At 37.3% G+C, this 22224-nt stretch overlaps 1 protein-coding gene across 2 annotated transcripts in view; it reads right to left on the bottom strand.

Annotated features, from left to right (window-relative positions):
• Positions 1-22224, bottom strand: part of Cwf19l2 (CWF19 like cell cycle control factor 2) — an 88175-nt gene that overhangs the window by 8599 nt on the left and 57352 nt on the right. The window contains exons 10-14 of one of the 2 annotated variants that reach the window (XM_036192631.1): positions 14899-14979; positions 11977-12189; positions 9350-9466; positions 7422-7577; positions 6352-6432 (exon numbers count right to left, since the gene is read on the bottom strand). In XM_036192631.1, coding sequence (XP_036048524.1) covers positions 6352-6432; positions 7422-7577; positions 9350-9466; positions 11977-12189; positions 14899-14979 — 648 coding nt within the window. The remainder of the gene's footprint in view (positions 1-6351; positions 6433-7421; positions 7578-9349; positions 9467-11976; positions 12190-14898; positions 14980-22224) is intronic. The other variant, XM_036192630.1, reaches the window with a different exon arrangement.

The following is a 22224-nucleotide window of genomic DNA, read 5'->3' as shown; positions in this document are numbered from 1 at the left end:
GTTATCTGGACACTGACCCACATATTCCTACTTAAGAACACACAATTGGTATTGAGTACTTAGGAAGGCACAATTTTAGAGTATGCAGTAACATAGTAGTATATAGTAGGAACAGAGAAGTCCTCTTTAATCATTATAAATCAAATAAAATTAGGGACAACAAAATGTTGTTCATTTAACAGGAAAAGCAGTAATTAAAAAATAAGTCTACAAATATAAACATAAAATGTTGCTATTCATATTTATATTTTTTCTAAAGTTATATGTTTTTAAGATAATAGTCATGTATTGACCATCGAGAAAAAATAAAGTTAAAAACAGACAGACAAAACTTTAAGCACATGTCTGATTCTCATGAGTATGTAATGTTGGACAATTCTGTAACATTTGAGTCTCAGGAGAAACATGAAGCATTCTGTGATTTGCTGGGAATATTCAAGAGAATGACATAAACACAAATCCTCAGCTCTAATCTAATAGTATAGGAGACTATTAACCTTTTTATTTAAGAATTTTTTTTTTATTCATTTTACATACTGGCCACAGATCATCCCTCTCATCTCTCCTCCCACTCCCCCCGACTCAGTCTTCCCCTCCATTCCCTCCTCTGAAAGGGTAAAGTTTCCTGAGTCAGGAAAACCTGCTACATTCAGTTGAGGCAGGACCAATCCCTTCCTGGAGACTTACTTTCATTTCTATCTCTACAAGAATGCTTTGTACAAAGCTGTCCAATGACAATAGAAAAGAAGGCTCCACTGGACACTGTACCACCTAACTAGGTCACCAGGCATGCAATGGTACTTTGAGAAATAACTTGAAGAAATATATAGTGCTGGTACTCTTTTTCTTTGTATTACACTCTGGTAGGTAGAATAATGGGTCCTGAATATGTCAAAGCCCTGAGTATGCTACTTTACATGGCAAAAGGAACATTAAAGGTGTGAACAAGTTAAAAGTCTTAAAATGAAATGGTGATGCTAGGTTATTCACATGAGATAAATGCAATCACGAGGATAATTACAAGAAACAGGAGGCCTCAGTTATAAAGACTGGCAGGTACCCAACCAACTCTGCACTTTGAAGGCAGAGAAAGGCCACAAGCCATAAGATACAAAAAGCTTCTATCAACTGAGATAAGAGTATCCCCTCTTCTCTAGAACTGATGGCAAAAGCCTACAGCCAAAGCCACTCTGGAGGCTGAAGTAGGAGGGCTTCAAGTTCAAGAACTTGACTACAAACAGAGCTCAAAGCTGGCTTGGGAGACCAGTGAGCATGTACTTAAAAAGAAGAAACAAAACTAAGGCTGGGGTATGGCTCAGCTTTACATGCAGAGCCCCAGGTTCAATCCCAGTCCAGTTAAAAAACAAACAAAAAACAAAAAAACAAAAACAAAAAAACCCTCTTCTCCAGAGTCTTCAGGAGACACCCAACAGAGTGCATTTCATACTTATGACGTTCCAAACTGCAATGTGAGATTACTGAACAGCATTTAAGCTACTGCCACTGCTGTACAGAAAACTAATACACTCAATGCCTCTGGGGTACTTGCCAAGATGGAAAATGGAATCATAGCATTCATATAAATGACAGTTGTCATGGCTTCTCCTTTATTCTGTTTTTCAGGCTCCAGCAGGTGGGGCCTGCAGTCCTATTCTAAGAGCTGAGGGTCAGTAGATATGACAAAGGCACTTGCATATTTGTATTCACTAGTACTTGTCTATCATAAGGAAAGCTGCTGGAACTCCAGTTGCACTCTTTAACAGTGTACACAGAAATAGAGTCTGAATTTCAAGTTCCAGAAGGCAACCAAGGGCAATGGCAACAGCCCATAGTGTTTTACAAGGCTCTTGTATTCCTCCAACCACCAACTTGAGGGGAAGTTTCCCAAGCCTGGCACTGGGGTTTCTGTTAGAGCACGGCTTAAAAAACAGTGTGTAACCCTATGTCTTTTTCAAATAACCTGAATGTTATGTATATCTCCTTCTTTGTCCCCCTGTATTATGGTTTGCTTCCTTCCTTATCCTCAGCTGAAAGTCCTCAATTTTTGCAATTACCCCTTTTATAGTACCTGCTTCCTGCTATTCTCTTCTCTAGAGCTTGTTCTCACATTGTGCTCCATGGTCCTTTTTACTTTACTGGTTCCTTCAGATACTTCAGGTTATCTATTCAAATCTAAAGCTAGGACCCATACCTAAGAGAGAACAGGCAGCATTCAGGACTTGGACTAATTGAGCTAGACCTGAACTGAAAGCCTCCTCCCAGAGGACTAGTTTTCATAGTGTGGGAAAGGATTATGTAAGGTGCCAAAGAAGAGGTACAGTCCACACTGTACAGTCCTACCAAGCTGTAAGGCCTATGAACTCTAACAGTGATGAGACTGGCAAAATAATCTCAATGGTTTAAGAGTGGCTCTTCTATCTTGAGGGTAAGGCAAAGTTGTCTAATTGGATTTAAGGCCAAGTTAATAGGAAATTCATGCCTGGCTCTATAAATCTAGTCAACTACTCATGGCTAGAAAGGTCAAAGACATGAAAGGAGAACTTACTACTGCCATTTTTCTAACCCACGTAATGTCTGTGTTCAAAATATTTATAATCACAGATAAGTATACCTGTCAGCCCTCCTCAAAGAAACTTCTTTTTATAACAAACTAGGATTATTATAGAGATCCACAACTGGTCAAAATGCAGAGAATATGGAAGGGTCTGTGGTTGCTTAATTCCAACTGATATATCTGCAATGCAACCCCTACACCCAAGGCTCAGGGAAAATCACTGGAGAAGGAGCACAAAAAACAAAAGCAAAAAAAATAAAAACTGTTTTAAGAGGCAGAGGTCCAGGATACCCGTTGCTATGTAGGCATGACCAAGAAAATGCATGCAAATAATCTCAACAACATGGTTGCCTGAACAGTGTGGTGATATATTGTTTGTAATCTAAGAAATAAAACTTGCCTGAAGATCAAAGGACAGAGCCAGCCAGAGTTAGCCACAGAGGTCAGGGAGTGGTGGCACACACCTTTAATACTAGCACTCGGGAGGCAGAGGCAGAGATCCATGTGGATTTTTGTGAGTTCAAGTACACACTGGACTACATGAGATTAATCTAAGTCTAAAAGAGAAAGAAAGCCAGGCAGTGGTGGCACACACTTTTAATTCCAGCACTTGGGATCATACACCTTTAAACCAAGCACTAGGAAGGTTGAGACAGGAAGTGATATGGCTGGGTAGAGAAAGGAATATAAGGAGGGAAGAGACAGGAACTGGCTCTGGCAGGCTGAGGAGCTGGTGAGGTAAGAGGTGGTGGCTGTGGATTGCTCTGCTTTTCTAATCCTTCAGCTTTCACCCTGATATCTGGCTCTGGGTTTTTATTATAAGACCATTTAGGATTCATGCTACAGAGCAAGAACAGCATATTGACAAGACTGGCATGCCAACACAGATGGGGAAAATCTTGCCAGGCCCCAATGGGGATAAAGTTATAAGTGATCAATGGCTGTTAAGAGTGAAACTTAATTTCCTCTAGGAACAAGCTCTCATGGAGCATGTCAAATCCCAAGTGGTCAGCCCTAAACATACTACATAACATACTACATACCACATTATGAATTGGACAGGGGAGGGATACACACAGAGACTTTAGAGTGTTGTATAGATGGACAGCAAAACTGTGAAAACTGCCTGGCTTTTCAGTCTGAATTTCTCCCTCTGATTTCAACAGTAATGCCTAACTTCCTCTAAGTATCTATACTTCTAGCTAACTCAATTTTCCCTTGAAAACAGTTTTCTTTATTAAAAAGCAATTATCCACAAATATTGACTGCTACATTTCCCACAAAATTCATCTTAATTTTTTTTTAATTGATTAAGAACTTTCCTGAAATTTCAATGCAACGGCTTTGCTTTTTTTAAGTGCCCATTTTTTAGACAGATTTTTTGTTATTACATGATTCCTCTATACTTAGCACTCAGATCTGTTTATAACATCTATTTTCTTAACCCTAACTCTAGGTTTGATATCACACTCCAAGTAATCTAAAGACCCTAGAAATGGTATACTTATATTCACATGGGAATATATATATATATATATATATATATATATATATATATATATATATATTCAAAAGAATCAGAACAAAGTACAAATACATGAGTCTCTACTGAAACCTAAGAATGTAGGTGGGGGAAAAAAATGACCCTAACTCCAAAGAGGAAGACAAAAACCTTTTGAAATTATTAAGGCGACAAAATATACAGAAGAATGTTTTAAGTCTTTCTGATATACAATGTTAAAGTGACTTAGTATTTATTCACTTCATGTTCTGAAACACATCATTTTAAAAGGCATTGGAAAGCATGTTACCCTAAAAGATGGCTCTTTTGGAATTTTTCTGGTATTAAGTTCTCTTCACTATTCCACATACATGGACATTAAGATGCACCAAGAAGTTATCTGCCTTCTTCTCCATCTACTGTAACTCACAAAGAGCCTCAGGTAAAAAAATTCTACAAAGCCTTACTGCTTCAAGAATTCCCACCTTCAGACTGTTGATGCTGAAGAATGATGCCTGTTCTTATATGGAGCCAGACCTACTTCTTGTTTTCCATATCAGTTAAGTTAGCAAGAGCACTTGGCTACTTAGTTCATGTACTAAGCCTAGGTTTTAGAAAAACAAGCTTAAGCACTAGATGACCCAGAAGTTGCACTTACAGTAGTAAATTTGGAATAATACATTTCTTTTGAACTTTCTACTTGAAATACATTGGCTGCATTTACAACTTTATGAAGGAATTTTGAGTATGAAATTATGACTTAAGGAACAAAAACTGTATATCATACACTATTTCAATAAGCCAATAGAAAGAAGAGTAAGTAAGTAAACAAGATACTTAGGACTGTGTTTTTGTTTTTCCCCCTTAAAATTCTAGTCGAGTTTTCTAGGGAAGCAACAGAAAAGGACTGCAGACAAAATACTCTCCCTCTGAGTTGAAACTGTACTTTCACTAGTTCTATGAAATATGCATCTTTGGACTGGCTGTCAGTGTGATAGGGAATGTTAGCCAACTATGTGGTTTTAATTAGATGTCTGGCTTCCCAAAAGCAGAAATGGAGGGAAAATATTCCAGTGGTATCTAGTATCTAGTTGAACAGCAGTGGCCAGACATTTTCTATAAAAAGGCCTCATGCTGAAATGCTTTATTTAGGGTTTGCAGGTCATCCAGTCTCTGGCAGACTATTGGACCCTTAGCTGCATGAAAAGCCTCCATGGGCAAGTAACAGCTGTATTTTAAAAAGCCTCTGTTCCAAAGACTGGGTTTAGCATGGTGCTGAATTGACAGTAAGTAAGCTCTATAAAGTCAACCATCTTCTCTATTCTAATCTATGCCCAGAACAAAGCTGTTAAGCAGCAGGCAAGCAATGAAGACTTATAGAATGAGTTATTTTTAAAGGTCATTCAAAAGCAATCTACATCTATTAAATCTCTACTCAATTTAATTTTTATTTCTATAAACGAATAGTCACTATAGAAGTAGTTACTATATTGTAACTAAAAGTTGACCTAGACCTCAAAAATGAACTATACATCCTTCAGCAAGTGCCCAAGAAAGTGGTAAACACATACTGTAATCCAACTACTATATTTTAGGAATGCAGCACAGAACTTCTATATAAAAAATAAACTTGGGGCCAGGGAAATAGCTCAGCAGGTTCTTGACATACAAGTGGAAGGACCTGAGTTGAGATCCCCAGAACCCAAAAAAGCTTGATGTGGTAGCACACATATATAATCTCAGGATTCTTGTGGCAAGACTGAATGCAGAGACAATAGAATCCCTGGAGGCTTGTGTTAGCTGGCCTAAGTGTATGTAGCAGTAAACAAGAGACCCTGTCTAAAACATATTAGAAGGAGAAGACATGGATGCACACATGCATACACATTTTTGTTTTAATGGAGTGGGAAGAGAAGGGGGAACAGAAAAAGAGGGAGGGTGTTCTAAACTCAAAATGGAGCCAATACAAATGGTTTCTTTCATTAAAATACCAATGACAAAAGTGTCCTCCTGAGATGCTGTCATAGTAGAATACAGAGGCCACCATAGCCAATTATTGTGAGTAAAAGGGCAGCAGGCTGAGCACCAGGAAGAAAGATTTGAACAAACAAAAGCTCCCTATAAACAAATGAGCATTTCATAGACCAGAAAGGAGGAAATACTTTTTGTTGAAGTGTACTTTGGCCTTACCTTTACTCGCTCAGCCAAATGGCCTAATTCTTAAACAAGAGGTAGACATTCACAAAGATTCTCAATACTATAGTAATTTCTTATATTACAAAGACTTAATACTCACAGACTTTCTAATATCTTTTGAAGATAAATCAATCAACTTCTTATTCATGGACCATTCTTCATCAGATTCCATTATGGCTTTCTAAGAAACAACCATTTGAAAAACGAAAGAAATCAAGAGTAGCAAACACAAAGAGACAAGTTTTTGTGTTGTTTTGTTTTCTAGGTGAATGCAGGTTTCAGTGCATAGGATAGACTGTTGTTATGAATAGGTGAAAACCTTAATTAGAAGACTTAAAACTAGAACTACTTAATGTTTTGAAGCCCAACTTTTAGTCAGAGACAACATTCGTTTTTTTCTTAACTATGTAGTGACTAGCTCAACTTCATGGGACAAAAAGCCATTCTTGAGAAGATTAAATAATTTAAGATAGAACATGATCTGTGAGGTAAAATTTCACAAATTTCCTTTTGCATTAATAGAAGTCTATTAAAATTCATTTAATTTTACTTTTCAACACCAAAGGAGTGTATATTATTTCTGGGTATGAAAAACTATTTCAAACTATAAAACTGGGAGTAAACATGTTAAGAAAAATTACTCTCAGAACTAAAGTATACTTTTTTTAAAGTAGGGATAAAAATACATAGAAATGGAATTTTAAGACTTTCTAAGTTAACTAGTACAGGTACTATTTACAAAATATATATATATATATATATATATTTTTTGCTACCATAGATGAAACACGTTTTAAGGTGAAACTAACATTCAACTACATCCAATTTAAATATACCAGGTAGCCTGTTATTCCCTATACAACTGCATGAGGTCACCTTCCTAGAGTTATTATTTGGAAGTGCCTCATAGTAAAACAATGACTTCACTAAAGACAATAAAATATAAACTTTAAGTCATTATTGATAGCTTATTTATACTTCTTAGCAAGCCCCCTTACACAAAAAGTCCAAAATTCTTCATATAGAAATGTATTTGGATTATTTTATGCTTTACTTCATTTTTTAATATAAAATTTGGTACAACTATATTTAAAAATACATTACTACAAGTACATTCTCCCAAAAATGAATATAGAAAAAATAATGTACACAAAAACTGCTTATAAATACCTTAAAATAGATGGGAGCCATAGCACCCACTTCCCTTGGGAGAGGAATACACTCATAAATCATATGATATTGCTTCTTCATACCCATATTAGTCTCTAAAAAGATACAATCCAATCCTTTATCTTCAAACATCTTTACCAATGATTTCCTAAACATCTAGAGGAGGGGGAAAAAGATGACAGAAATATATTCAAGAACTTCTCCACATTCACAAAAGTTTTTAATCTCAAAACCACTGGTTAGAGGAAATAATATGAGATGGTCAATTGAATTAAGAGCAAAACTTTCTTCAAGCTCAACATAAAAAGTACTATATAATTTGGATCATTTGCAATTTGTGGTTGTTCAAGTATGCTTTTATGAAATTATATTTTCTGCCAAACATAAGATCCAAGTGTTATCAGGTACTTAAAAAGAAAATTATTGAAAAAGAACTCCTGCACTTTCAAAAACAATATTTTATGGTAAGTCAAATTACTTTTCAAAGTATATCTAATAAACAAAAGCATAAATAGAGGACAAGTCACCAGAGTATAACTGAGTGTCACACACATTTAGAAGCAAAATCAAAACATTGTGCTTCTTCAGTTCCACTGGTGCAAACATCTCTGCATGCCACCCTCCACTCATGTGTAATAGCTAATGATGTTTTTCCTTTCATAAGAGCTATAATGACATTATTTGCATATAATTTGGCCTTTCCTCCCTCCCTCAGTTTTCCATAATTCCCTCAGTTTTCCATAATACCTCTGGCTCCCTGAAGTCTGCAAACAAGAATGTAGCCTGTAGTAGGACACAGTATACCTTTGGGTACAATTAATGATCTTTAGCTCTTCACTTCTCACAGCACCTGAAATGTCATGTTCATGTGCTCACTTCCTCATGGACTGAAAAACTGTCTTATCCAACTTGAGTTTTTTAATCAATATCTTAATTTCTCACAGAAATATATAATATACATACAAGCTTCTTGCACATATGAATGCTTTTTGCACTGCATTGTATTCTATGTTAAATCAGTTTTTTGTAAATTTTTAAATGCACCTCAGAAAAGTCTTGCAGTAATCCTGAAGGTCAAATTTTCATACTTTTCACCTTAAATTACCTAGTGTTACTAGCACTTCCAAAAATTTTTTCATATCAAAAATAACCTGTCTGTGTTGCTAATTATAGTTGGCCTTTGACACACCAACATAATTGACCCGTGAACTTTAGGAGTACCAACCTTAGAAAAAGTAAAGGCATAAGAGACTGCATTTCATAAAATGCAGGCAAATCTGTCTTTTGGCATCATTTTCCACATTCTACAAAAACTAGTATATGAAGTCTTATCCACAGTTTCTAACTTGGGTCCTCTGAAACCTCTACTCAGCTGACAGCACTTAAAATGCTTTCTCTCTTAGTCATTATGAGGTCTTGAAATAATTCAGCAACAATTTAACCCATGCTGTGCCTTTCAATCTCTTAACATATCAGCCATAAAACCATGCGACTGACTCATATAACTGACTTCAAAGCCAGAGTATGCTATCAAGAGAATCAAGAAGAAATAGAAGCTGGTCTGGCAGCACAATCACCACAGCCAGAGGGCAAACAGTAACTGATGCCTGTAAATCTCTCACTCCACATATTTTCATTCTTAGAAACTTTTTTTTTGTTATAATTTAATAAGAATGATCACCTCAAGCTGCACAAAGCACTAATTAAAAATCTAATTGATTTTTTAAAGTAATTACTTTGTCAGTTCACTCAGTAAACAAAAGATTTCAAAACAAGGAGAATGTGAGGAAAATAAAAGTAATGAGAGATGACAATCTATAGACACCTACAAACTGTCAAGTAAAGATATCAAACTAGTTTGATTTTATCATAATAATTTGCAAAACCTCTTCATGAGCCTTGCAGACAATGAGCATGATAGTACTGACCTGAATCTCCTCCCAGATATCTTCATCCAACATGGTAGCTGCTTGAAGATGCTGCAGAGGGACTATGAGGCAGTGGCCCTCAGTAAGAGATTGGAAGTTGGGTAAACATAAATAAACCTAGGGGCAAATTCCAATGGTGATGTGTTATTCAGTCATGGCTATAACACAGAAGACTACAGTAGTGAAATCAGAAATATTTAAAAAGGCAGACTTGCTTGTAATATTCTAAAAGATGCTATTTACATTTAAAATATCATGAAAATGGCTTCTAATGAACTGTAAATTTACAACACAAGTCTCAGTTTTCATTGATAGACATCAAAACAGATTCCCAAGGAAGCACAAGAACAAATGTCACTTGATCTTTTATCTGAGGGATATTTTATCTGAAAACAATACAGTTTTTGAAAATTAGAAGAAAAAAAAGTAAATCTTATGAATGGAAGTTCCTGGAAGAACTGCACCTTGTGCTGTTTACAGCTAATGAATTAACCAGAGTTCCAGATGTTGCGGAGTCTGAAGTGATGCAAGTCAAGAACCAAGTTACCCTGAGCTAATTTTTACCACCCCTACAATAGCTATTTATTGCCCTCCTCTATATATGACCTAACATCTCTGCGGCCAGTAAGTAAATCTTCCAGAATGTGTAACAGAACACTAACTTCCACCAACCACAATGCTAAGAAGCCTCAGACTGCTGAGATTTCTTGGCTGTTTCATAAGTTACCTATCTGTTGTTTTCACTAATAAATACAAAAAGCATCTTGGTGGGTATTTTTTTTCCCCTTGTTCTGTTATTCTAAAAACATTAAGAAATTGTTACCACACTGCAACATGGAACTTGGTGCGACCTAAATTGGTGTTCCTGGGCTATGGTCATTCATGTTTGGCACTAGAATAAACCATCTTTGTTCCTTTGTGAGGAAAGCTGTTTTCTTTTGTTGGCAGTCTAAATTATGTGTATCAATTTCTCTCGTTATGGGAGAAAACTGAATTAATCCTAGCTAAGGGAAAGAAAACGAGTCCAGGATAGCTTTACCTCTCTGGTTAGACTCTATTTACATATATAAATCACCTATAAACCAGAGCTATTTTGAGAAAGACAATATGAATGTTTCCCAAACTATTAATTCTTGAAACCAGAACTTTTTCATTTAGCCTCAGCCACCCATTCCCACTTAATCCATTCCAGCCTTTTTATTTTTAAACAGGGATTTTCTGGGTGGCCCTGGCAGTCCTGGAACTCTCTGTAGACCATGCTGGCCTCCAGCTGAGAGATATCTGTTTGCTTCAGCCTTAAGAGTGCTGGGATTAAAGGAGAGCCACTCCAGATTTCTTTCTTTTTTTTTGGTTCCCAGTCAAGGCTTTTCATTCATTGCTTCCTCAGAGAGGACTTCTAATATACCTTTTCAAAATAACACTTTCCATGATTTTGTCCCTCACTTTATGACAATATTCTTATGAATAAAGATAATGTTTAATTTGCTTATTACCTGTCAACAGAACAAAGTTTCAGAAGTGCTACAGCACTTGCCTAGGTGGAGCCCAAGATTCAAACCTCAATTACCACCCCCCAAAAAACCTTTAAATGAATACTTTAAAAAAAATTTTTTTAAGTCTACCTGACTCTTTACTTTTCCATAACAATTAGAATTTGGCACCTATCTGTGATGATATACTGTGTATCCCAATAAAGCTCACCTGGGGATCAGAAGACACAGCTAGGCACTAAATTAGAAATAGAGGTCAGGCAGTGGTGGCACACACCTTTAATACTATCACTCAGGAGGCTGAGATACATCTGGATCTCTGTGAGTTCAAGGCCACACTGGGCTACATGAGAGAAACAGAACCAGGCAGTGGTCACACATGCCTTTAATCCCAGGAAGTAATATGGCAGGATACAGAAAGGTATATAAGGCACGAGGAGACAGGAAATCACTCTCTTTAGGCCCAGGTTTCGCAGAGGTAAGCTAGTAGCTGGCTGTTCTGCTTCTCTGATCTTTCAGCATCCTCCTCCCTATATAGGGCTCTGGGTTTTTTATTATAAGACCTTTTAAGATTCATGTTACACCTATCACATCCACAAACTAATTGCATAATGTAATATAGTCATTTATTGAATAAGTGACTCTGACACACTATGAAGATAAGATGCTTGGAATACAATGGTGAGCAAAGGTTATTTCTGCATTACTGAAGCAGAAAGACTTAGGGAAAAACCCAATCAACAAGACAAAGTAACTTCAATAGTTTTTCAAACTCTGACACAGTCTATGAGAAATCAAATACAGTCTATGAGGAAGTAAGTAAAGAAATGAAAGCTTCTTTAAACTAAGATTCTGAGGGAAGATTTTAATGCTGAATTCAATTCAATCATTAGATCAGAAGAGCCAGAATTTGATTCTCAACAGAACAGAATCAACCCACAACAGGGGTGGAAACAATGAAACATTGATATGCGGTCTATCAAAAAACCCTAAGAACTCTGGTAACTTAGAGAACAAAAACATTTGAAAAATTAGAGTTAAGTAAAAACTTTCAAAAATTTTCTAAAAATCTGAAGAGCTAGAAAAATCTGCATATACTAACTGACCTTTACCTTGTATGAATGTTTTATTTCTTACCTTCACACCAATGGCAACAATAAGGTGCTTGGGGAACTGAGAGCTGTCAAAACAGTACAGACACTTGGCCATCTGTGTGGCAAGACTCTGGTGCTCGGCAATTGCTTTCCTCCTCTGGCTCTCTTCCTTTTCACCAAGATGCTCTTTTTCAGCTGCTTTGGAGACAAACATGTCATCCAGAGTATAATGGTCTCCATCTGGTTTTCCCATGAACTGAAAAATCAAAATAATAATAGCAGAATACAGAGGTGGTAGTTAATATTTCATTGAATAAAATGGCATCCTCAAGTCCTATCAGTAACCAATATGATACAACCTGTAACTTTTTTTAATGATGAGAATTAAGCTTGAGGTTAAAAAAAAAAAATCAATCCATCTATCATTACTGAGGCCACCAAAAACATCATCACAGCTAAAGTCAATGAATCTTTACTAATTCACACCATTTAATTACTTTTCTACTACTACGATATGGAAACCATTATGTTTACTTAAGCTGAAAGGAAACAAAAATGCAGGTTAAGCTACTTGAAAACTCAGCATATACAATATATAAAAATTAATTATTACTCTGCTTGTTCTCTGTTTCTCTAACCTTTTCCCAACATTTGGACAGACACAAAATACATTGTTTTTTGTCCATATGTAAAATCCCTAAAGAGCTCTATATTGTGTACAAGGCCAAATACAAACTCTACTATAGACTAGAAAATGCTCACACACACACACACACACACACACACACACACACACACACACAACCAAAAACCAAAAACCAAAGCAAAACCCTAGCAATTAGAAGCTGCCAAAATAACCATAGTAAAATTCTATCTCCTAACTACTTAATTCCTTTTAAAAAAAAAAAACAACAATGATCTGTCTTCTTGGGTTATACTTACAACACATGCTGGTACAAGGTAAAGACTCATATTGTAAAGCATTTCTCATAACAAAGCATTTCATAATCTAGCACCAATGACCTCTTCTAACACATCTGGCCACAACTATTCACTCTCTATATTCTAGCAATCATTAGCCTTCCAAGGCACTGCTGCCTTTCAACTTGCACTTGCTTTCTGACCAATATTCTTCATTTTTCATCTGTAGCTGTAGATTCAGTTGTCACCGCCAGGAAGAAATTTCCTCCAATATTCAAGCCCCTCAAAAGTATTACCATCAACCTCATAATGACTACAGTGTTAAGTATTCGTTGGCTTTTTTTCCTTTTCCTAAATTATTTTCTTCTCAATCTACTAACCCCTACCCCCAATAAATTATTTGAGAAATCACCAAATACAAGGCAATAACAAGATACTTGGATCTTAGCAGAATATTAGAAACAATTTAAAGACAGAGTAGTAAGTAAAAGGATATTTCTAATTAAAGATTATAAAAGATAAAAAATGCTGGTCACTAATGCTTTAATTCTAGCTCATGGAAAGCAGAGGCAGGTGCAACTCTGTGAGTTCAAGGATAACCTGGCCAACACAGTGAGTTTCAAGTCAGCCTGGGTTACATGGTGAGAACCAATCTCTAAAAGGAAAAAAAAAAAGCCACTCCAAAACACAAAATTCCTAAAACTTATGTGTCTAGTAACAGAATTTTAAAATACACAATGCAAAAATTCAATGGTACTGCAGAAGAAATATAATACACAATTCAGAAATTTAAACATCACTTTATAATTGCTGGAATAAGTAAAGAATCAAGATAAATAATGAGACTTTAAAAGGCTATGAACCAATATGATCTAATTAACACTGACAGAAGTCTCATTTGGCAAGAGAGTGAATGGTTTTCCAAATGTGCAGAATGTTCACTAAGACAGATGACATTCTGGGCTATTAAGAATTCTCAATCACTTTAAAGACTCTAAAATGTAACCAGAAATGTCTTTGGAATAACTACCAAGTTTCAAGACAACAAGGAACACATTTTTCTTGTTTTTTAAGAGTCTCACTGTGTAGCTCAAGCTGTTCTTGAACTCCTAATCCTCTTGTCTGAGCATTCTGATAACTGAGATTACAGGTGTGGACCAAAATATGTAGCCACATTTGTCTGACAACTGAGCTAAAGGGCACCTGGCATATATATGAGATTCTTCCCCTCAAGAACCCAATTTCTGAAGTATATCATCAACATACTATAAATATATTTTACAAAACAGAAGAATTAGAAGAAAATGAAATTTCTTCTAGAATAAATAAACCGAACAGTATGAAGTTATTTAACTAAAAGGAGTAGAGACTTAGTGGGGGTTTGTTTTATCTACAGTATACTAAAACAATAGACTACATGTTTCCATATATAAAATCATGCCTCTATTAAATATAGTGCACCATTCATATATTATTAAATAAGATATTTATATGAAAGACAGTACTTCCATGCCTTATAAAAGTTACATACATGCTACCAATTTTCTCTAATTTATTTCTGGTTTTTGAACTGATTCTGGTATAGACTAGCAAGTGAGGATGATTCCTCAACAGAACTGAAACATGGTTCCACTTATCTGAGAACAGCATTTACGATGCCCTCCTCCTACACATCAGATCTGGACTTCTTCCTATTATCTTTGGGTGTGCCTGAAAATATTCTTTTCAGTCATATATGCTTCTTCTACAACTTTATGCCTATAATACTGCCATATTTGGCATCAATAAACAACATTTTCAGTGAGTATTCTTTTAACAGTTATAAAATACCTTATACTTAAGAAGGAAAAGCCACTGAAGTATTAGAAAAGTGTAGGTAAAGAAGGAAAATATAGTTTAGACAAAATGTTGAAGGAAGACAACTACATTACAACTAAAACAGTACACCACACATCTTAAAACTTGGAGAACCTCTATATGGCAAATATAGGGAAAATGTGCAAAAGTGAGTACAAAAATTAAAAGAAAGATTTTTCACACTCACAAGGTACAATGAAGTCTTTATTAAAAGGTCAATGACATTTTGGTAAAAGCAGAACACACGGAAAATGAAAGCTGCCTTGTTCTGATAAGAGACAAAAGAACTCACAGGTTAAGGACTCCCAGACTGGGGTACACATTGAGGCTCTGTGTCAAAACAAAAAAACAACCAACAACAAATTACCAACCTATAAATCCCATGGATTCTCAATACAAATAGCTAAAGTAATCCTGAAACGCAAAAGTGCAGGTATGGAGATCTTACATTTGTTGATTTTAAAACTTGCTATGAACTACAGGAATTAACACGCAGTAATGGCACAAACACAGACACACAGACCAATGGGGCAGAATATGGAGCCCAGAAATTAAAACACACATACATGATCAAATACACACACACACACACACACACACACACACACACACACACAAGTCAAGTAACCACACACATACATGGTCAATCAAATACATGTATACATGGTCAAATGACTTTGGGTAACAGTATCAAAATTATTCAATGTGAAAATGATAGTTTTAAATAAACTGTTTTATCAATGGAATTTTATACAGCTGTGAAGAAAAATGAAATCATAACATTTACAGGAAAGTAAATACAACTGGAGATCATGTTAAATGCAATAAGCAAGAGTCAGAAAGACATTGATTGTTTTCTCTTATAAAGAGCACTTAGATTTAAAAGTGTGTGTGTGTGTGTGTGTGTGTGTGTGTGTGTATGTGTAAGTCATAAGACTAGAAGGAGACCAGAGAGGGGAAGAAATGTTTCTTAAGGGAGAGGTACATATGGAACACATGTAATAAAGTAGAAAGTACAGCTATCTGAAGAAAGAAAAGGAACCAGCAGAGCGATACAAAGCAACAGGGACACAGGAGAAGGCAGTAGGGGAAGAGAATGAACACAAAGTATAATGACATACCTGCATGAAAAATGCCATAATGAAACCCATTACTCTGTATGTAAATTGTAAATGTTAACAAAAAGGAGGGGAAAAAAGAATTCCAATTTTAAATACAATATTTTTGAAAAATGGTTTTTAGAGGCTTGATATCCACATGTAAAATAAATAAATAAAATTTGGAATTTTATCTTATACCATACACAAAAATGAATTCAAAATTAATCAAAAATATAAGCACAAACTCTAGGTCTGGATAGGTGGTTCTATGCTTAAGAGCATTGGCTGCTCTTGGACAGAGGATGGAATCACAGGTTCTGATTCCAGCATCCACACTGTAGCTCACAACCATCTGTACCTCCCATTCTAGGGTATGCTATACCTTCCTGTGACCTCTGTAGGTATGAGGCACACTACATCCATGTTGTCAAAACACTGCATAAAATAAATACATCTAAAAAAATATCCAAAACTTTCAAATTCTTTGTGGGAACCCACAGTGACTCAGTTTGAATCTGATGTCTACGCTGACCCAAAAGAGTTCAAAGCTTGCTTGTTCTAGTCTCTTTAGAAGCTGTGAGAAAGCTCTGATAAAGCTCCTAGGAAAAGTACAGGGGCTGGGAGAAAGTCCTGATTAGCTTATGGGAAAGAATGTTATCTAGCTAATGCTCAATTCTAGGCAGGCTGCTGATGTCACCAGGTGGCACATGTTTCAGATCACAAATTCAAGGACAGGCTAGACTCCTTGTGTTGTGCTTTGTTCTATTTTTGCCTTTCAGTTTATATATAAGTTGGCTGTGAAATAAACTCAGGGCTTGCTCGGTATTGACCAAAAGCCCTCCCAACACTGATTTTCTGTTTCTGTCTACTCTTCTGTCTCTGTTATTTCCTCAGCCTCATGCCCTACTCAGCTACCCCAGTTGACTCATTGGCTGGCTCTGACAATTCTTACAAGAAGTATGTAGTTTAAATAAAAATGACCTCCATAAGTGATAGGTGGTGACTCCATTAGGAAATGTGGCCTTATTGAGTTGGTGTGGCTTTGTTGGAAGAAACACATTGCTTGGGGCAGGCTTGGAGATCCTTAATGTTCAAGCCAGTTCTAGTGTGACATTCATTTGTGCTATCTGATGATTTGGACATAGAACTCTCAGCTCCTTCTCCAGCACCATGTCTGCCTACAAGCTGTCATGCATCCTGCCAAGATAATAATGGACTAAATCTCTGAAACTAGAAGCCAACCTCAGTTAAATAGTTTCCTTTATGAGAGTTGTCGGGGTTGTTGCACCCAAAGGCCTGATGTCTCCATCAAGACCACCAAGGGACCAATCCAAATGCAAAAGCAAAGAATCTTTAGTTCTCAAGTTTAAACCTGGTCCCCTCATCCATTTGTCACAACAGTAGAGTGAGAGGGACCCCAAGTAGTGATAGGATAGGATTTTTATAGTGGTTAGGGTTGGGGGTGTTAGTATTCTAACCTGCCACTTGGAGCTACCCTGCATCCTGACGTGAAAGCCTCATTTTAAGGAAAAAACGCCTCCCCTTCCTCTCTCTCTCCCATGCATCCCCCCCTCCAATTCCCATGAGGTGTGCATACCTCTGCTTTCCCTCCCTTCCGTCTCCCTCTTTCCCATCTTTCTCTTCATCTCTCTATTATAATAAATTCTCTCCATGTGGATGCAGTGCCTGGTGTGAGTTCCACACACCTCTGCCTGCCACTGCATCTGCTTGCCATGTTTCCCTGCATTTGTGGGATACCCTGGTCTGGCCAGCTGGGATACTCCAAATGATATATTACAACGGGGGCCTAGGGGAATTCCAAGTCTATATAGTTACAAGCTCAAGATTGGTGCTTACTTCAGGTTAGAGATGCTTGGTTTGAACAGACTGGAGAGTTGCAGCTGCAAGAAAATTGCCATATCTTTTAGCAATTTATGTTATTGCATCTATGTTACCCATTTCCTCTGATAGTTAGACATTCCATTTTTATTTGCAGGAAACTCATTCCCTCTGACAGCTATGGTACACAATCCTCAACAGTAGTAAACATCCCACAGGACATATATGGTACTTTGTTTATTATGCCAGTTATGTTATATCATATCCTTTAGGTTATGGCAGGAAATGTCTGGAACTTGATTTTATGCAGCTCCAAATTATCTGGGTCTAGGGGCAGAGGGGCAGCACATTCTCTGGTGTTTTTTTTTTTTTAGAATAATTTGTCTAAGGGCCTGCTGCCCCCTGTCTGACTCTTCTCTAAGATCACCCTCTCATCCTCTCAGTGGTCACTGTGTCTCTTCACAGCAATATCAACCCCAACAGAAACATAAGTTGGTACCAGAGACTGGGTTATTGCTGTGATAGGCCTGAACATGTTTTGTTTGGAGGAATTTGAACTTTGGTAATTTGGGTTAGAAATCAGTAGAATGCTTTAAGCACTGCTTACTGGCCACACCAGTAGGAGGATGGTAGACAGTGGTGCTGAAGGTGATTTGAACTGTGAGGTACTGACTCAAGAGGTTTCAGAGTAGAAGAGTAACAGTATGTGACCTCGATATCGTTCTTGTGATATTTTGGTTTAGAATGTAGCTGCTTTTTGCCCTTGTCTGAAAAGTCTGCCTGAAGGCTAACATGAAGAGTTCTGGATTAATTACTTTGGCAGAGGAAATTTCAAAACAGCCTTGTATTGTCTCTGTTCTGAGGTTATTGGTGTTCATACTTATGTGAAATTCAGTCTACAATGCAAAGGAGCAAGGAAAAATATAAACTATAAAATATACAGACCAAGGAGAAAAGAGGTACCAGAAAGTAGAATGGAGCTGAATCCTATGTTCAAGGACATAAACAGATTAAAGAAAAGCTGGGGGTTAAATGGAATAAAGGAAGTGGTGACCTTAGGGCAAGACCCCATCCAGCTAAGCTTCCAACTTCTACCTAAAAAGGAATTAAAGAAAAGCTTGGAGGTGGGTGTGGTGGTGCACGACTGTAATCCCAACACTCCAGAAGCAGAGGCAGGCAGAGCTCTGAACCTGAGGCCAGCCTGGTCTGCAGAGCAAGTTTCAAGACAGCCAAGCTTAGGCAGTGAAGGAAACTACAGAGAACAAAAAGCTGGTGAAGATGTAATTGAACACTGGGGCCATGTTCCAGCACTAGGAAGAAGCATAACTTGGCAGCTTCAGCCACATGTTTCTAGCTTTTGAGTCAAGGATAGAAGAAAAGGGTTATGGAATCTCTGTGACTAAGGAAAGTCTCTGAGGCCAGGCATGTATCAGGCATGTACCTGAATGAAGGCCGAAAGTGTGAAAGTTGTGAAAGTTAAACATGGACTACCTTGGAGACCCCAAGATGTTAGAGATGCTGGAGCTGTGGGACACTGTGGGAGCCCACAACTGACTCAAATTTCCCAGTTTGATTCTGAAGTCTATTCTGAGTCAACAGAGTTCAGACTTGCTTGCTCCAGGGCTGTGAGAAAGTCCTGATTAGCCCACAGGAAGGAACGCACTATCTAGCTAGATGCAAGCTGCTGATGCCCGCTGGAGGTACAACAGAGATAGAAAAATAAAACTCCCTGCTCCTTGACACAAGGCAGGATACATAGTGGTTGAATGTGCTGTGCATTGTTCTACCTCTGTCCTTCAAAACTGTATATAAGCTGGCTGTGAAATAAACAAGGGACTGTCCAGTATTGACTGGCAGTCCTCTTGACTCTTATCTTCATTGTCTACAATCTGCACGCCTCCACACAGCTGCCAAGTGAGTGTCTGACAGAACATCTGCCCAGGAGTGCTACTAACAGGGAGTGGAACCCACCCAAGAAGTTATAGTCAACAAAGATGAAAAAGATGGAGATCTGAAGAAAGTTTTGACATCAGACATGGAGACGGAATTTAGAGTTTGCCCAACTAGTTTTCAGTTTTGTTTTGGTCCAGCATTTTCTCACTGTGCTCCCTTCCCTCCATTTTAGAATGGTAATATATATCTTGTGCTATTATATGTTGGATGTATGTGATCTTTTTTTCATTTTGATTTTACAGGGGGTGAAGTTAAGAGATTGCATGAGTCTCAAAAAAGACTCTGAACTTTGGACTTTTAAACAAGTTTGAAACTGTTACAGACTATGGGGTCCTTTGAAGTTGGACTAAATGAATTTGGCATTATGATATTGTTATGAGTTTATGGGGTTGGAGTGGAATAAAAAAGGCCTCTATAAACTCATAGGGTGTGGCACTATTAGGAGGTGTGGCTTTGTTGGAAGAAGTGCATAACTTGGGGCCAGGCTTTTAAGTCTCAAATGCTCAAGCCACACCCAGTGAGAAAGACCACTTTCTGCTGCTTGCTGATCTTGGTGTAGAACTTTCAGCTCCTTCTCCAGTATGATGTCTGCCTGCAGACCACCATGCTCTCCACCATGATCATAATGGACTAAACTTTTGAAACTGTGAGCCAGCCCCATTAAATGTTTTCCATTATAAGAGTTTCTGTGGTCATGGTTTCTCTTCACAGGATTATCAACAGAAGAAAATGAACTGAAGCCCAATGTCCACAAAAGCATCCAAGCTTATGACTATGCTCTCAAGGCAAAATGATAATCAAGTCTCAGCCAGCAACTACTGCAGGCAAGCCCTGGATACCCCACTGGCCACATCAACCAGGGTATCAACCTTCTTTCACCACTCTACCCCTCAGTCTCAGTCACTAATGCCCAAGTCAGACTCTCCCTGGAAACCCACCTGCCACACGGGCAGTTAATGAGGCAGGGGATCTTCACTCTCCCTCTTGTTCTCCAATTTCAAGCCCCCAGTCTCATTCCCAGCTTTGTATCAGATCACATGCTGCAGCATCTCCTTCCACTCTGTCACCATTCCCAGAGGTCTATGCAGATCCTGCTGGCCCACCCAGATTTCCTCCAACTTGTGGAACCTCTCAGCAACCCCCAACCTACCTACTTCTAGCCCATCTCCCTTCAAGCTTGTCAGCTCCCAATACCAAAACATATTATACTCAGAAACCCCAGTGGTCATATCTGGCAGGATCTCAGAAACATTCTTTCCCAGGCAACCCACAGATACCACACTCCCTTTAGAAAAAGAGGGGAATATATACCTACCTAATCAAAGACAAGGCCAGATATCAGTACATAGAATTATAATAATTCCAAACCTAGATGACTAGAGGCCAGCATAAAAACCCAATCAGTAACAGCCAGGACAATAAGTCTCCACCAGAAACTAGCAATCCTACATTCATAGGCCCTGACAAATGCAACACAGCTGAAGCACAAGATGAGGACTTCAAAATAGCTATTCTGACATGTTCAAGGTCCTTAAAGAGAGTTTAAATAAGTCCATTAATGAACTATATGAAAACAGAAATAGTGGAATGAAAAAAAAAAAAAAAGAAAACAGCTCAAGACATAAAAATAGAAATGGAATCAATCAAGAAAACTCAAACTAAGGAAAAACTGGAAATGAAAAATTTAGGAACTCAATCAGGATTTCAGAGGCAAAGCTTACCAACAGAATACATGAGTTGGAAGAGGGAATCTCAGGCACTCAAAACAAGATAGAAGATATGGATACCTTGGCCAAAGGAAACAACAGATCTAATATATATATATATATATATATATATATATATATATATATATAATATATACACAGGCACAAAACATTCAGGAATCTAGGGAACTATGAAAAGACCAAATCTATAAATAATAGGAATAGAGAAAGGAGAAGAAACCCACCTCAAAGAAAGAAAATTTTTTCAACAAAATCATAGAAGACCATTTCCCTAACCTGAAGAAAAAGGTGCCTATTAAGGTACAAGAAACTTATAGACACAAAATACACAAGACCAGAAAGAGATTCCCCACAGCACGTAATAGTCAAGACACCAAAAGTACAGAATAAAGAAAGAATATTAAAAATTGCAAGAGAAAAAAAGCAAACAACATATAAATTCTGACCTAGTAGAATTACACCTGATTTTTCAATGGAAACTCTAAAACATAGAAGGGCTTGAAAAGATGTTCAACAGACTCTAAGAGATCACAGAAGCCAGCTCAGACTATTATACCCAGCAAAACTTTCTATTAGAATAGATGAGAAAGGAAAGAGATTCTATAATAAAACCAAGTTTAAGCAATTTCTAACTATAAATCCAGCCTAGAGAAGGAACTAAAGGGAAAACTTGAACCTAAAAAGGTTAACCACATCCAAGAAAACACAGGAATAAATAATCTTACATCTGCAAATCAAAGAAAGATTAACAGACTAGATTTGAAAACAGAACCCATTTGTTTGCAATATCCAAGAAACCCACCTTAAAATCAAGGACAGACAACACCTCAGGGTAAAAGGATAGAAATAAATATTCCAAGCAAAAGGACCACAAAATTAAGTCAGTGTAGAAGC

Source organism: Onychomys torridus, chromosome 7 (genome assembly GCF_903995425.1).
Source record: "Onychomys torridus chromosome 7, mOncTor1.1, whole genome shotgun sequence".
In the NCBI taxonomy this organism is placed as follows: Eukaryota; Metazoa; Chordata; class Mammalia; order Rodentia; family Cricetidae; genus Onychomys; species Onychomys torridus.
Note: the sequence above shows the minus strand (reverse complement) of the source record. Positions and strands in the feature narration are given on the sequence as shown.